Consider the following 13821-nt stretch of genomic DNA (forward strand, 5'->3'; position numbering starts at 1 on the left):
AACGAAGGCCTGGGGAGGGTCCCTGTGAGAAGATGGCCGACCACTGTGGGAGGAAGGGGACCGCTGTCTGTGGGGCAGACGCAAGCTCCAGGAATCCCAGGGCTCACGGGCACGGGTCTTTCCTGTGCACTGCCACACACGGGAGGAATGGGCAGCCGATCGTGAGAGGGGGGTGTGTGCTTGCCAGCGTGTCACGTTCCAGGCAACGGGGACAAACGGCAAGAGCGGCGCGCGTGATACGCAGCCTCCCCTAGTGTGGCGTCCTCTCCACGTCACACACCTCTGGTCACCGACCTTCCCTAGCCGGTGCACTGCTAGACTGCTGTCATGACATACATGTCTTCTGGGAGCAAAGATGGACGTAGAGAATATGCAAAGGAGGCTGAGCAGATGGAAAACCAGGGTGCACAGACAGCAGGCGCACAGCTGAAATGCGTCTCCCGGACAGCCAAGGTGACCGCTGAGTGGATTTGTCAGACTAGGGGCACAATGAACAACGGTGGCGGTGTACATGGGAAAAGCGTGGAGGTCCCCCTTTACCCGTGTGTATAGACAGCCGCGTGCCCAGCGCAGCGTGGAATGCAAAGGTCGCTTTCGCATGGCCAGAAGCCAAACAGGGCACCCAGAGCGCACAGAGGGCCGGCTGCAAGCCCCCCGGAGGAGTTGCCCCGCACGGGGCCCACAGCCTTCCTGCCTATGCAACAGACGCGCCCCAGTTTCCTGGTGACCTAGGGGCGGGACCGCCGAAGCCACGCACGCCACCGTCCCTATGATTGGTCCCGAAGGCAGTGAAGCAGCCTGGGCGTGGCTTGGAGCTCCCTCAGCCTCAAAGCCGCAGGCGCACACCTCTCACCACAAAGGCCTCCGAGGCAGCATCGGCATGGCGATAGCCACCGCCGAGGCATCCTGGGTACAGCACCATGCGCATGCGCCCCCTCGACGTTTGGGCTCTGGGAGGAAGGGGGAGCGAGTTGCCAGCCATTGCCCTCAGGGCTCCACTGACTGGGTCTGGGGAGGGGGGCCGTGCTTTCACGTCCCGCTTCGTCGCCGGTAGGAGCCACAGTTGGTGTCTCGGGCCGGGGCCGCATGTTGCGCGACTCGTGTTTCCGAAACACTGGGGACGCCCGGAGGCCCCATGCCGCCTTCGACCGGGAAGGGGGCGGTCGAGAGACGAGGGCCCGTGGGGACACTGGGCCTCCGGCAGCGCCGGAGGTGCCGCAGGCCGAAGGCTTGCAGGCCACAAGCGAACAGCCTGTGCAGGAAGGCCAGGCCCGACCCGAGAGGCAGGTGGGCGGCCCCAGCGAGATATCGGTGCCGCTGGTGCATGACATAATGGCGGTGGAGGCGCTGTGGGGCCTGGTGGAGGAGGAGGTTGAGGTGCCGGCCGCGGAAGAGGACACGCGTGGGGAAGAGGGGCATGACCAGAGGAAGAAGGGGGAGGAGGACGAGGAGCAGGAGCAGGGGAAGGACAAGGTCCAAGTTCACGAGGAGAAGGACCTGAAGGACGAGGGGGAGCAGCAGGAACAGAAGAGCAGAAGGAGGAGGAGGAGGAAGAGGGGGAGAGGCAGCAGGAGTCAAAGATTAGAAGGAGGACGAGCAGCAGAAGCCCAAGCAGAAGGAGGAAGAGCGGAAGGAGGAGGAGTTGGCGGAAATGAAAGGGGAGGAGCAGGAGCACCAGGGTGTACAAGCGGGCGCGGCCGTGGCGGTGGAGGCATCGGCGGCGGCAGTGGCAGGGGAAGGGGACCAGGAGGAGGAGCAGGAGGAGGAAGGGAAGGCGTGGGAGCCATCCAAGGGAGAGCAGAATTGCAAACGGAGGAGGAAGAGGAGCAGGAGAAGGGAGCGCTGGAGGAGCAGCAGCAGGGCGAGGAGGAGGAGGAGGGAAAGGAGGACAAGGAGGAGCGGGAGGAGGAGGAGGAACAGAAGCCGAGTGAGCAGGAAGGCCGATGGGTGGAAGAAGCCCAGGAGCTGCAGGTGAAGCAGCAGAAGAAGGAGCGGGTAGAGTCAGGCCTCCGTCCTTGCCCTTCCCCACTGGAGGCTCTGGAGGCCCTTCAGATAGAGCTACAGCCGGTGAATAAACAAGCCAGCCGGGAGCACGCTCCACTCCAACTCAGGATGTGGCAGAGGCGGCAGCGTCATCTGGAACAGAGAAGTGCCCTTATCCAGGGCATCCGTGGTTTCTGGGCCAAGGCTGTATCCTTCCTGCTGCTGGTGGAGGGTCCAGAGGGGGCTGGGCTTGCGCAAGAGGAAGGAAAGGGAGGTGACATTTAGAGGAACCCAGGACAGGGACTGGAGCTAAGCCGCGCTCCAGTGGCCGGGAACGTGCAAACGTGATCCCATCCGGCGGTCCTGGCTCTGCAATGAGTGTGGGAGGAGGGCAGTGCCGGGGTGGGGGAGGCATGTGTGCTTTACGTCGCACCTGGCACGGAAACAGCGCTGGGAGAGTGGGGAGTGGCGGTGGAGGTCCAGGCCAGGACGGGGAAATGACCGGGGGCTTCTTCCCACACAAAGCCGCGTGGGGGCACGTTTCTGGGTCCCGCTAAGCATCTTGCTGCGGGGAAGGCGATGTGAATGCCCACTGGTCGGCGCGAGACCGGATGTGTGCTGTCTGGCTGTGTGGAAGTAAGCGTCCTCAGTGTCCTCATGAGCACACAAGGCTAGGCGTGGTTGCGGGCGTCTGGGCATGCACAGCCTCCTGTGCGTGTCTAGCAGAGCCCTGCGCGATCCTGACACCCCGTGGGCCTGGACGCAGCCTGTGGGGAGGGCTTGAGACCCTGGGGGAGGACGTCAGTCCCGGGGGGAGGACGCCTGGATGCTGTCCACACGTGTTCTCTGCTTCGAGCTCTCTCATGCCCAGCACCTGAAGGCTCTTTGACCTGCAGCAGTTTGTGAACCACCCTCAGATGTCAGCCCTGATTAGTAAGCCCGATGAAAGCATGCTTCGCCACAGGACCAATTTGAAGGTCGGCCTGGGAGTGGGAGGTGGTGTGGGGGGCTGGCCGTGTGGGGAGGGGAGGTGGTGGGGAGAAGTGACGTGTTCCTTCCTCAGGGGAGGGAGGGTGTCCTGGAAGAAGATTTCACATTTCTGCCCCACTGTACCACGGCAGGTGGAGGAACACAAGTTTCCCAGGGAATGCCGGAAGATCCTGCTGTTTTTTGTCAAGAACTCCTACTTCCAGAATGAAGTCGTTACGAAGGAGTATGTCCTAGGCCTTGCTGGTAAGTGTCCCCTGACTGCATGGGCGGCAGTGGGTGGAGGGTTGAATGTGACTGGTTCTCTGGCGCCGTCTCACATACTCGTCTTCCTGCAGGGTATAGGGCGTCTCATTCCAGTCCCATCCAGTGGCACCCAAGGTACAGACAGGAGGCCTACAGACGCAGGCATGACAACAGCAGCCTCAACTTCTTCAACTGGTTCTCTGACCACAGCTTTGCCGGCTCTAGCAGGATTGCTGAGGGGGGGCCCTGTAACAAGGAAGGGAGGTGATTTTCATGGGTTCCCCCACTGCGTGGGATAGCTACCTGAGGCCTGGCCTGTCTCCCCTACCAGATAATCATAGAGGATCTTTGGCCCAATCCCCTGCCGTATTTCAAGATGAAGGAGGCCCCAGGAGAGAGAACTGAGAGGGAAAGAGGTGAGCAGCCAAGGGTGTGGGCACTGAAATGTGTGCCGTGGGGTCCGTGGCACAATTCTCTTCTGCATGGAGGCACCGAGACTCACAGTGGCACAGGAGGTGACACCAGGTCAAAAGGGCATCGGCCTGAGACGGGGAGTCTTAAGAAGTAACGTGTCAAAGAGCCTTTTCCCTTTGGGGAGCCTGAAGGTGGGAAGGGGGCTAGACAAAAAGAATGAGCAAAGCGGGACAACCAAAGCTGGCTCATCAGATAGCACGGTGACAACTGTCATTCCCGGACCATGAACCCCACCGTCAGGCCTCCTACCACCATCCCACATGTTGTCTGGCTTCGGGAGCCCCTTGTCAGCTTTGGCACAGCTTATCACACCCTCCCATTCTACTTTCCGTTTGGAAACATTCAAGCAACCTTAATCAGGGCCAAGATCAGACTCTCACCTGTCCTGTGTGTGTGTGTGTGTGTGTGTGTGTGTGTGTGTGTGTGTGTGTGTGTGTGTGTGTCTGTGTGTACCCATATATCCCAGGGATATGCACGATCTTGAGAAGAGTATGAAGGAGCATCGCACTTCATCGACCCCAGTGGAAACCCTTCCGATGCTCACCGATGGTCCACAAGATTCTCCTGCCCACGAAATGAGGACAAGGGTGGTGGTGACACGTGGCGCAGGGCGGGGGTCCAATACATTTGAAGAAATATAGAATGGGAGATAAATATCATGAAGCGATTTGTGTGTCTTCCTCTCAGGTACGCTCTGGGGCGTGTCCATGTATACATGCGGCTGTCCAGGGGTGTAAGTGTTCTGTGCCTGCACATTGGAGTTGCAAGGAAGGGCGGGACGTAGGACATTGTCCGTAGGGATGGGTCACACATTGGGATTGCATGTGAGGTCAGTAAGATTGAAGCAATGGGGACTTGAGTGAGGGAGGCCAGGGCACAAACCTGAGAGAAAGGCCAGTGCCCAGGTTCCTATCTTTCCTGTGAAAAGGAGGAAATTCAAGGAAATGGAGACGCCAGCACAGGCCAGGGAGGTCCAATATTCAGGGTTTGGGCATGTCCATGATGGTGCCCCCAGAATCCCGCATGGGGACACCCTCAGTCATGTTGACTGAACCGCCACACAGGGAGGAATTCCCAGGGTTGATTACCCTCTGGTTTTCAGACGTCTCCCAATGCAGACTGTCTTGGGGACAAGGTCAGGATCTCAGGACCAGCCATACATATTTGAGGGATTGTGAGCAGGTTGTAAGATTGGTGTCCAGGGGAAGGAACCGAGGGACCAGAGGGAGAGTGGGTGGGTAAGACCGATGAAGTTCTGCTTCAGGCACAGTTGACAGGGACAACGTACACGCTGCAGAGAAAACAGCCCACTACAGTCTCACGCAACTCCAAAATCACAGCCAACTTTTCTGGTTCCACTTCCTGAAGCTGAGCCTCCCAAACACCGCTTCACTTATTCACACACACACACACACACACACACACACACACACACACACACACACGACTCCTGAAGGAGTCCTAGTACTGATGCCCTTGTGTGAACTTCGCTGTTTCTGAAAAGACCTCTGGTTACGAATGGGTGTCCCAGATTGCAAGCCAACAGAGGGGAGGGTCGCGGGGAGGTGGAGCTCTTACAGGGCACGAACATGCCATCCTCTCTCGTGTGCCCTCTGCCCTCTCATCATCAGCCGTGATGAGTCGGGTGATGTTCTTCCTCTGTGTCCACAGGCTTAAGCCCTGTGTCCAACACGCCATGTGAGACTTGTGAAAAGACTCCCAAGTGCAAACACCAGCAGGCGCTCAGGGAGGTCGCGTCGTCCCAGGCAGCCTGTGTTCCTTTGCCTGAGTGCCAGGACAAAGGCTGCCTCAGCCACATAGGGAACGATGGACTTGTGAGGCCTTAGCATTCTGTGCAGAGGTGCCGGGCAGGCCTGGAGCTTAGAAAGGACTGGGACGAGCCTCACCTGCGACGACGTGAGTGCGGGGGTACTCCTTACAGAGCAGATGGCTGCTTGCCAGAGATGTCTGTGCTAGGGATGGGGCAAAAGCTCCACCGTGCTAGCAGTGCAGTAGACAGAGTTCAGCCTTGTCCATCGCAGGCTCTTCTGTATCCCCAAGTAACACGGCCCCCAGCACAGCGTGCCTGAGAGTGACATCCCGACACTAATATTCCTGTCTCCCAAGCTGCCCGAGCCCCCCAGGATCCCCACTGCACAGCTCTGCAGTACAAGAGCCTTCTCTGCAGTGGCTCTATTCCAGAGAAGGCGAGGGCAGTCCCAATGCATGGAGGCCTCTTGTCCCTCTCAGTATGCAGACAACATGGTCAGCAGCATGTCACCAGGCTGTGGAGTTGAGGATCTGTGCAACCAAGCCTCACCTCTTCCAGGGCGGAGGCTGTCGCACTCTCTAGAAGGGAAGGCAGGTCTTTCTCTCGCTGCTGTCTGCACACTGGCTGGAGAAGCACGTCTTCTCAGCTGCTTGATGTGTAAATGTCAGGGTACTCAGGAAAAGCTCCCTGTGCTGACCCGAGTCTTTGGGTGTGAACATCCAAAGAAAGTATGGCCCATGATTCTGCAGTGGGAATACGGCCTCAGTGGTCATGAGGCTGGGCCCCTTGGGGCATCTTTCTGCACAAGCAGGCCGTTACTTGATAGGTCTTGCCGAGCAGGAACACTTTACGGGACAGGTGAACACAGGGTCCCCCACACGTTAATATCTCCAGCCAATACCTCCTTAGGGGCCAGGGTGACGTTTCCGCCCGGCCTGTCCCAAAGACAAGGTACGGACAAGGTGTGGGTGTGGTTGCACTCACGGCCCCCAGAGCCAAATCCTCAAGTGTGGACACTTGAGGTCCGTGGTCAGAGGCCTCGGTGCTCTGTGTCCGAGGGATTACAGCCCTCATGCTGCACACACGGCAGCCCCGGATTTCCTCCCTTATGCGCAGCAATCCCTGGGGACCCCTAGGGTCCAGGAGCTGCTAAACCGCGTGCACAACTGTATCTGCTGCCCAGCGGCCTCTTGCACCCCAACATCAGCGTGTGTGGGCTCCAGAGTGCTGTCCCTTGAGAGAGGACACCCTCAGCAATTCAGGAGCCTTCTGACTTCCATGTTCCTGAACCACACGTGTCTCTCATTGGTCTGTCGGTATCGTCATGTTGTCCTCTATGCACAGGAAATTTCTTGCTTTGCCTGTGCTCCTCTGTCTCCCTGAGTGAGCCCTGGCGTGTTTGTGTCTTTTCCTGGCTTTGCCTGTGCCGACACCTCTCTGGTGATGCCTCCTTGCCTGGCCTAAGTGGGCACAGCTGTACCCGTGTAACCGCCTTCGTCTCTGCACACCTGTGTCTTGTGTCAGCTGTGGCTCTGGTGGCCTCTCTTGACTTTGATGTATGCTTCTGCGCTTGAGTGTGTTTCCCTCTGAATTCAAACCCTTTCTTCCACTGACAGATCCAATTGCTGTCCTGCTGTCAGGTGGAGGGGCTTCTGCGCATTCTGTTATGTGTTCCAGGAGCCAGAAATCCTTCCGTGCCTGGAGGACCTTCGTCAGAGGATTGGCCATGCACTCACTGCCAGCCAGTTCATGTCCCCAAATGCAGCTGCCTTGCTGTGAGCATGCAGTCACACCTCTATTTTCTGTCCCTCTGTTTTCAAACCCTTTGCACCTGAGGGGCTCAAACGTCACTGGCCTGCACCTTGCACATGCACGCGTAAATTGTGTAAAGCGGTCCAGCAACGTTTTCCCACTTACTCTTTTGCCATGTGGCATGTTCCTGGCTGGGAGAGACTTTCCCCTGCCAGTGTGTGTCTCGTTTCCGTGTGCCTCCTGTGTGTTCTGGTCCCTAATTTGTCCATTACGTCCTACCTGGGAGTCTGATTCATGTTTGCGGGAACGAGGCTGACCCCTGTGACTGCTGGGTTCTGAGCTCAGCTTAGTCCCCCAGGACTAGTGCGTGAGTGAGGGACACAACGGGCAGTGACGGATGTGCCCGTATCCTTCACGTGCAAGCGCTCCGTCCAGCCACCTTCACCGGGACATTTCTCAGCGACCCCTCTTTGTTTGTGGTGAGAGCCCTTGCCTCTGAGAAATCTGACGAGGCGGTGAAGCATTGCTTATGGCTGCCCTGTGCAAGTTAGATCTCCAGAACTCATGCACACGGCAGGACTGCATCTTCACACCCGAGGCCCGACACCTCCTCATCGCACCCTCCCCTGATTAACACCACTCTGCTCTCTGGTGGACTGCATGCCTTTAACTCCTTTAGTCTCCTCAGGAATCCATCAGGCAGGGCTCACCACCACTGTGCTTCTGTCAGGGGCTGGCCTCTTTCAGTGAGCCCCGTGCTTTCTGCACCGATGCTCAATGCACCCGCCCAAGGGTGAGCCACACTAAGCCCGGCGGCGAGCCCTTTGGCCCTACGTTTCCCACCTATGTGCTTGGTGGCAGAGGTGCACAAGGAGCCCGCCTGCATGCGTGTCCCAGGTCCTCCACAGGGTACAAAGTACCGCCTCAGGAGGCTGATCCGCATCACACGGGCATAGCTCTGCTTGCACGTGTTAGCCTTTCGTATCATACAGGCAGCGCAGACTTAGAAATCCCGCCACCTGCTTACAACTATCCAGCCCTCGTGCTTCTGCAGACGCTCTGTGTCTGTACAGACATTTGAGTCACGGTCTCATGACCTTCCAATACAGCTTGATGGTCTGTCCTTAGCCTACAGCCTGGGATGCGGTTCTCACTCATTGTCCTCCCCTCGGGTGCCAGTTTCCTCCATCACTGTGGTGGAAGGTAAGCTTTATAACCATCCATTGGCTTGACAGTACTGGGCGGATCACCTGTCTGCGTCCGGGGATCCGAAGGAGACCTTGGCTCTTTTGCTCACGGTGCACCCTTTCTCCGTGATGAGTCGCTTTGGATGAGAAGCTTGCCAGAGGCGAGGGTTCTCAGAGTTGAGCACATTTCCTGGGCATCTGTGAGAACCTCGTTGGTTCCACTCAGACAGCATTGACATTCATGCATGTGCAGCCTCTGCCTTTGCTTGAGTTTGCTGAGCTTTGGGACGTGATTTCTTCCCGCACGTGCTGTGCCTAAATCTCTGCTGTGTCTTTCCGGCAGTCCCGTTTCCTGTCTCCTGCTGGTAACTACAGGGCTTCCAGCAGCCCTGTGGGGATCGGGTCCTGGTGTTCTTCCCTGCGGTGCCCTCTTCCTCACCCCGAATGACCTCAGTCATTCCTCAGTCTAGGAAGCTAGAACTAGCTTCCTTCTAGTTCAGGGTTCGTTTCAGACTGCCCTTAAGGTCCAGGTCGGAGTGGTGCCTTTTGTGCTGAGGGCTGACCACTGTACAGCATTCGTCTCTGTGCAAATTGCACAGGTGAATTTCACCAGGTGAAACTGCACACTGCAGTTGCCCTGTCTTCAGAGTCAGCCCACCTGTCTCTGCCTCGGCTGCCCCTGCTCTCCTTCCTCCTACCCTCTCCTTGCCTCCCCCTCCCTTGTCTTCTTCCTGTCCCTCCCTCCCACTTTCCTTCCAGCTCTCTTTGTCTTCGTCTCCCTCCTCTCCATCACTACTGCCTCCCCCTGTCTCCGCCGGTCTTCCTTGTAATAGGTGCCCCTCTGTCTCTTCTTGTCTTGCTCCTCCTCCCTGTCAGTCCCGCCAATCTCCCTGGGACTCTCCCTCTCCAGGCCGGTCTTCCCCTCCACTCGTCCTTCCTTCATCTGCTTGCACGTGTCTCTCTCTCTCCCTCTATAGCTCCCTCTCTCTGTGTGTCTCTTTCTCGCTGTCTCTCTCAGTGGACCTTCTGTGTCTGGGTGCATGCTTCTTCAGAATTCTCGTTGGCGCCTGGGAAATGTGAAGGGAACTCGTCTGCTATCGTGTGTACTAGTGAAAGCAGGCACGGGGCTTTCTCAGAGACAGACACAGACAAGTTTGCAATACTCGGTGAAGGGCCCCCTAAGTGCCCTGCTTGGTTGGAGTCGTCCTTCTTTTAGTGGAAGGTTAGATTTCCGGACCGGAGCAAACTGCTAAATCCTACTACCCCACCTCCCTGGCCCTCTGCACGGAGATCAGTAGGGCACCAGTGGCAGATGGGGCTCTGGGGTTGTTCTTTGCTCTGATTTGCAGTGCAGTGAGGTCTACTGAGCTGCTTTCTGGCAGGGACACGGCACTGGGGTGGATCTAGGGTGGGTGTCACCGGTTCTGGGTGGGCACCCACCTTACCGCTGCCCTCAGCCTGACGGCCAGGGAGGAGAAACCGTGCGGACGGCCATGTGGCCCCAGTAGGCGCGACACCTAAGGACTTCTCCAGGCCTTGCCCCAGCTTCATGAAGAAGGGGCAAGGGACGGAGCATGCAGTGGCTCACGGCGTGGACGTTCCTGTGCTGAATGCTCTGGTGCCCGTACTGAGGCCTCTGGGGAAAGGGTGTACAAGCGACCACAGATTGTGTGATACCGGGGACCTCGCAAGTCAGGCCTGGAAGGTGACAGCGCTGAAGAGGACATGCGGCAAAACGGGGCTCACGCTGGTGGCTGGGCACTTGCTCCAGAGCCCGGACCGGCCGCTGGCGCGCGCTTGCTGGCCACCAGCACCCTGTCTTGCTGTCTTGCAACTCATTGTTCCGCGAAGCTGGCCAGCGGGCCTGACCTGCCCTGGAACCACTTCGCCCCAGGCCGCATGCGCCCACTCTTCACTGCCTCTGTCTCGGCCCCTCCTCCACAGCAGCCACAGCCAATGCGGAGTCCTCAAATCCCAGAGCCTGTGCGCCTGCGCCCAACTTGGGCGGGCTGAGGCGGGAGGCAGCAGGGAGCTAAAGGTCTTGCGGCCAAGGCTCCCCCCACCGGCTGCCATTTCCCTGTCCTTGTCCTGAGGCTGCCCTAGCTACACTGGGGCCGGGGCGGAGAGTCATGGCCAGCGTGTCGCGGTCCGGAAAAAGCAGCGATTCCCGTCGACCCTGGACCCTGATCGTCCCGGATGAGAAAGGTCGAGAGTCCCGGACCCGCGGGAGTGCAGGGGCGCTGGAGGGCGTGGGTTGGCCGCAGTCCCCAGGTTCAGGGGCGGCAAGCGCCCATCGTGTGCAGGAAGCCCAGGCCGGGTGTGAGATACAGGTGGCAAGCCCAGCGGAGGAATTGGTGCTGATATTGGATGACGGAATGGTGGCGGCTGAGGTGGTGATCGGGGAGGAGGAAGAGGACGGCGGGGGGGCGACCGAGGAAGAGGTGGCTGGAGAGGAGAATTCTGAGGAAGCCAAGCCAGAAGCAGAGGACATGCACGAGGAGGAGGAGGTGGAAGTTGAGAGACAGCAGCAGGAGGAGATTCAGGAGCAAGAGGAGAAGCGCGAGGCAGATGCAGAGGCGGAGGAGGGGCCCCCGCTCTCACAGGAGCTGCAGCAGCGAGAGGCAGCGCTGCGTCCTGCCTCAGCCCAGGACCCACTGGCAGTGCTGGAGCGTCTTCAGCTGGAGATCAGCGCTGGGAATGCCCAGGATTCCAGGGCCTTACGGCGGCTGAAGCGCAGGATTCTTCGGAGGCGGATTTCTCACCTGGATCACAGAAGGGCCGTCATCAAGCACATCCCTGGCTTCTGGGCCCAGGCGGTATCCTTCCTTGTGCTGGTGGGTGATGGCGGGGGCTGTTGTGCAGGAGGGCTGGGCACTGAGAGCAGGGTGCCTCAGGGCGATGGCCCCGAGGGAGGAGAGCTGGGGAATGGTCCCTGGCCCTGGGTTGGTGTGGTCTGGGATCCAGTGTAAGGCCTTGCACAGGGGCGGTTGTTGGGCACGGGGGGACCCGGGGACTTGGAGCTGCTTCCTCTTGGTCTCCGCCAACATTGGCCTGCAGGCTGCTCTCAAACATTATTTGCGGACGCGAGTCATGTGTCCCCATGCTACCAGAGCTAGGGTAGCACAAAGCAGCCTTCACTCAGAGCAGATAAAGCAAGGAAATATTTCGCTGCAAAATGGGAGAGTTACACAGGCCGCACACCCACCTTCACATTCACAGGCTGTGCACGGTTTCTTAGCAGTTCCGTCAAAGGAGAGCTTTTCAGACACACACTCATGGCCTTTAGTGGAAGCACGCCACGCCCCTTTGCCAGACAGTAGGACGACTCAGACCCACTCCGAACGGGGTACAAGCTGCCTGCACAGACCCTGACATACACACACACACACACACACACACACACACACACACACACACACACACACAGGATTCTCTCCTGGTATGTCCACCGCTGCTTCCCTCTCTGTCCTCAGGCTCCGGCTGGGTCCCACCCATGTCTTTCTCTCCGGACTGGCTGTGTCACTGTGTCTATTTCTTTTCCCTCCTCGGCCCTCCTCGTCCGTGCTTCTTGATCTCTTTCTCCCTCCCACACCCTCCGCTTGCATCGTAAGTGGGCAGTCGGGTTCCTGTAAGCCATGTTCTTCCATCTGCACTCAGAAGGCTGGTGACAACCTAGGTCTTCACGGGAATATGCCAAGAAACCCAGCCGTGAGGAGGGGTCAGTGCACAGGCCGACATCCCAAGCTATGATGGGCTGCTGGCAGCCCACACAGGTCAGATATAGGAAGGAACTGTGAGGAGTGCAGGCAGTGGAGTCTCTCCCTGCTGTGTGCAGACAGCGTGGGAGGTACAGGAAGCCAACGGACTGCCCAGTGTCGATGGGGTCTGATGCATTTGCAGAGGCTGAGGAGTGTGGGGACTAGTGTTTCCTGGTGTTTCTGCAAATGCCATGATCCCGTCCTTTGCTCTTAGCCTGGGAGGTTTGGAGGGGGTGTGTGTCTGTTTCCACAGCATCTGAAGGCACAGCTCCTTGACACAGCACAGATTCTGAATCACCCCCAGTTGTCGGCCATGATGGGTGCCCAGGACAAAGACGTGCTCAGCTACGTGGTCGACTTGGAGGTCAGACCGGGGAGGCTGTGGCTGGGGGCCGTCCCGTCGGGTGTGGGATTTGGGCGGGAGAGGGTGAGGCAAAGGTGCTCACCCTCACAGCCAGGCAAGTAGCTCGGGAGCCCGAGGGAGGACACTTGCCCCCTCCTGTCCCATTGCTCACGGCAGGTGGAAGAAGTGGGCCATCCCAAGTACCGCTGCAGAGTGATGTTTTTCTTTGGGGCCAACCCGTACTTCCGGAACCCAGTGATCATTAAGGAGTATCAGCTTAGCTTTGCTGGTAGGGTGTGGGTCCCATGATGGTGCGGGGCAGGGGGTGAGGAGCATGAATCAGGGGCATGCGGGAGGGCGACGGGGAGGGGGAGGTGGGTGGGGAGGAGGCCATCAGGTTGCTCCTCAAATCCTCTCTTCCTGCAGGCTACAGGGCATCGCATTCCACTCCAGTCCAGTGGTTCTGGGATTATGAACGTGGAGCTCCCAGTCGCAGGCATGACCCCACCAGCCTTAACTTGTTCAACTGGCTGTGTGAGCACAGCTGCCCAGGGGCGAACAGGATTGCCGAGGTGGGGCCCCTGAGGCCTTCGTCAGCAGTGGGAATGTGGGTGGCCCCCGGCCAGAGAGGAGAATGGGCTATGCCCAATGTGGTGCCGGCCTGTGTCCCCTTCCAGATCATCATCGAGGACCTGTGGCCCAATCCCCTGCAGTACTACCTGAGGGAGGAAGGGACCAGAAGACAGTGATCTGACGTGCGCACGTGTCGGTGAGAACCCCAGTATGCGGTGTGTTGACCTGTGTGTTGTATGGGCAAGGGAACGTGGGCCAGACATTGGCTTGGAAATGGAAGGTCCGCCGAGACAGGGACACAGGTAGCATGGGGAGAGGGTGGGAGGATGACAGGGGACCTGCACAGACTCAGCTGCAAACACACAGAGGGTCGAAGCCTGCAAACCAAATGCAGTTGTGCTGTGGGCTGGGGCTTTGGAGAGCAACTCAGGACGAGCAATGCTTCTCCACCACAAATGCTCCCCGTGGATGTCCGCCCTCTCCCGGACTTCCCCCTGCTCCTTCAGTCTGGATTTGCCTGCCAGTCTTTGGGTCAGGAGCTGACGTGTCCCCAGACGCCACTGTGGTGAGAATCTCGCACTTCCTTCCATGTGCCCCACCACGCCATGTCCTCGCGCAACCTCACAGCCATTCTTAGAACTGGTCCAAGGCCATTGGGGGCTGGAAATGAATCCCTGGGTGAGAAAGCAAGGGGGATCGCAAAAGGGCGAGGCACAAGAGTGACACCAGCTGGGAAGTATTTGCCAA

At 58.6% G+C, this 13821-nt stretch overlaps 2 protein-coding genes across 2 annotated transcripts; both read left to right on the plus strand.

The window, feature by feature from the left end:
- Positions 1–1086: 1086 nt before the first annotated feature.
- Positions 1087–4337, plus strand: LOC131503458 (testis-specific Y-encoded protein 3-like). The gene is made up of 7 exons (XM_058714927.1): positions 1087–1377; positions 1912–2190; positions 2883–2960; positions 3105–3216; positions 3309–3452; positions 3546–3632; positions 4157–4337. The coding sequence occupies exons 1-7, from the start codon at positions 1087–1089 to the stop codon at positions 4183–4185; spliced, it is 1020 nt and encodes a 339-aa protein (XP_058570910.1). The 3' UTR covers positions 4186–4337.
- Positions 4338–10529: 6192 nt separating this feature from the next.
- On the plus strand, positions 10530–13264 carry LOC131503440 (testis-specific Y-encoded protein 1-like). The gene is made up of 5 exons (XM_058714912.1): positions 10530–11216; positions 12445–12522; positions 12679–12790; positions 12928–13073; positions 13179–13264. The coding sequence occupies exons 1-5, from the start codon at positions 10530–10532 to the stop codon at positions 13248–13250; spliced, it is 1095 nt and encodes a 364-aa protein (XP_058570895.1). The 3' UTR covers positions 13251–13264.
- Positions 13265–13821: the final 557 nt, after the last annotated feature.

Source organism: Neofelis nebulosa, chromosome Y (genome assembly GCF_028018385.1).
Source record: "Neofelis nebulosa isolate mNeoNeb1 chromosome Y, mNeoNeb1.pri, whole genome shotgun sequence".
NCBI classification, from domain to species: Eukaryota; Metazoa; Chordata; class Mammalia; order Carnivora; family Felidae; genus Neofelis; species Neofelis nebulosa.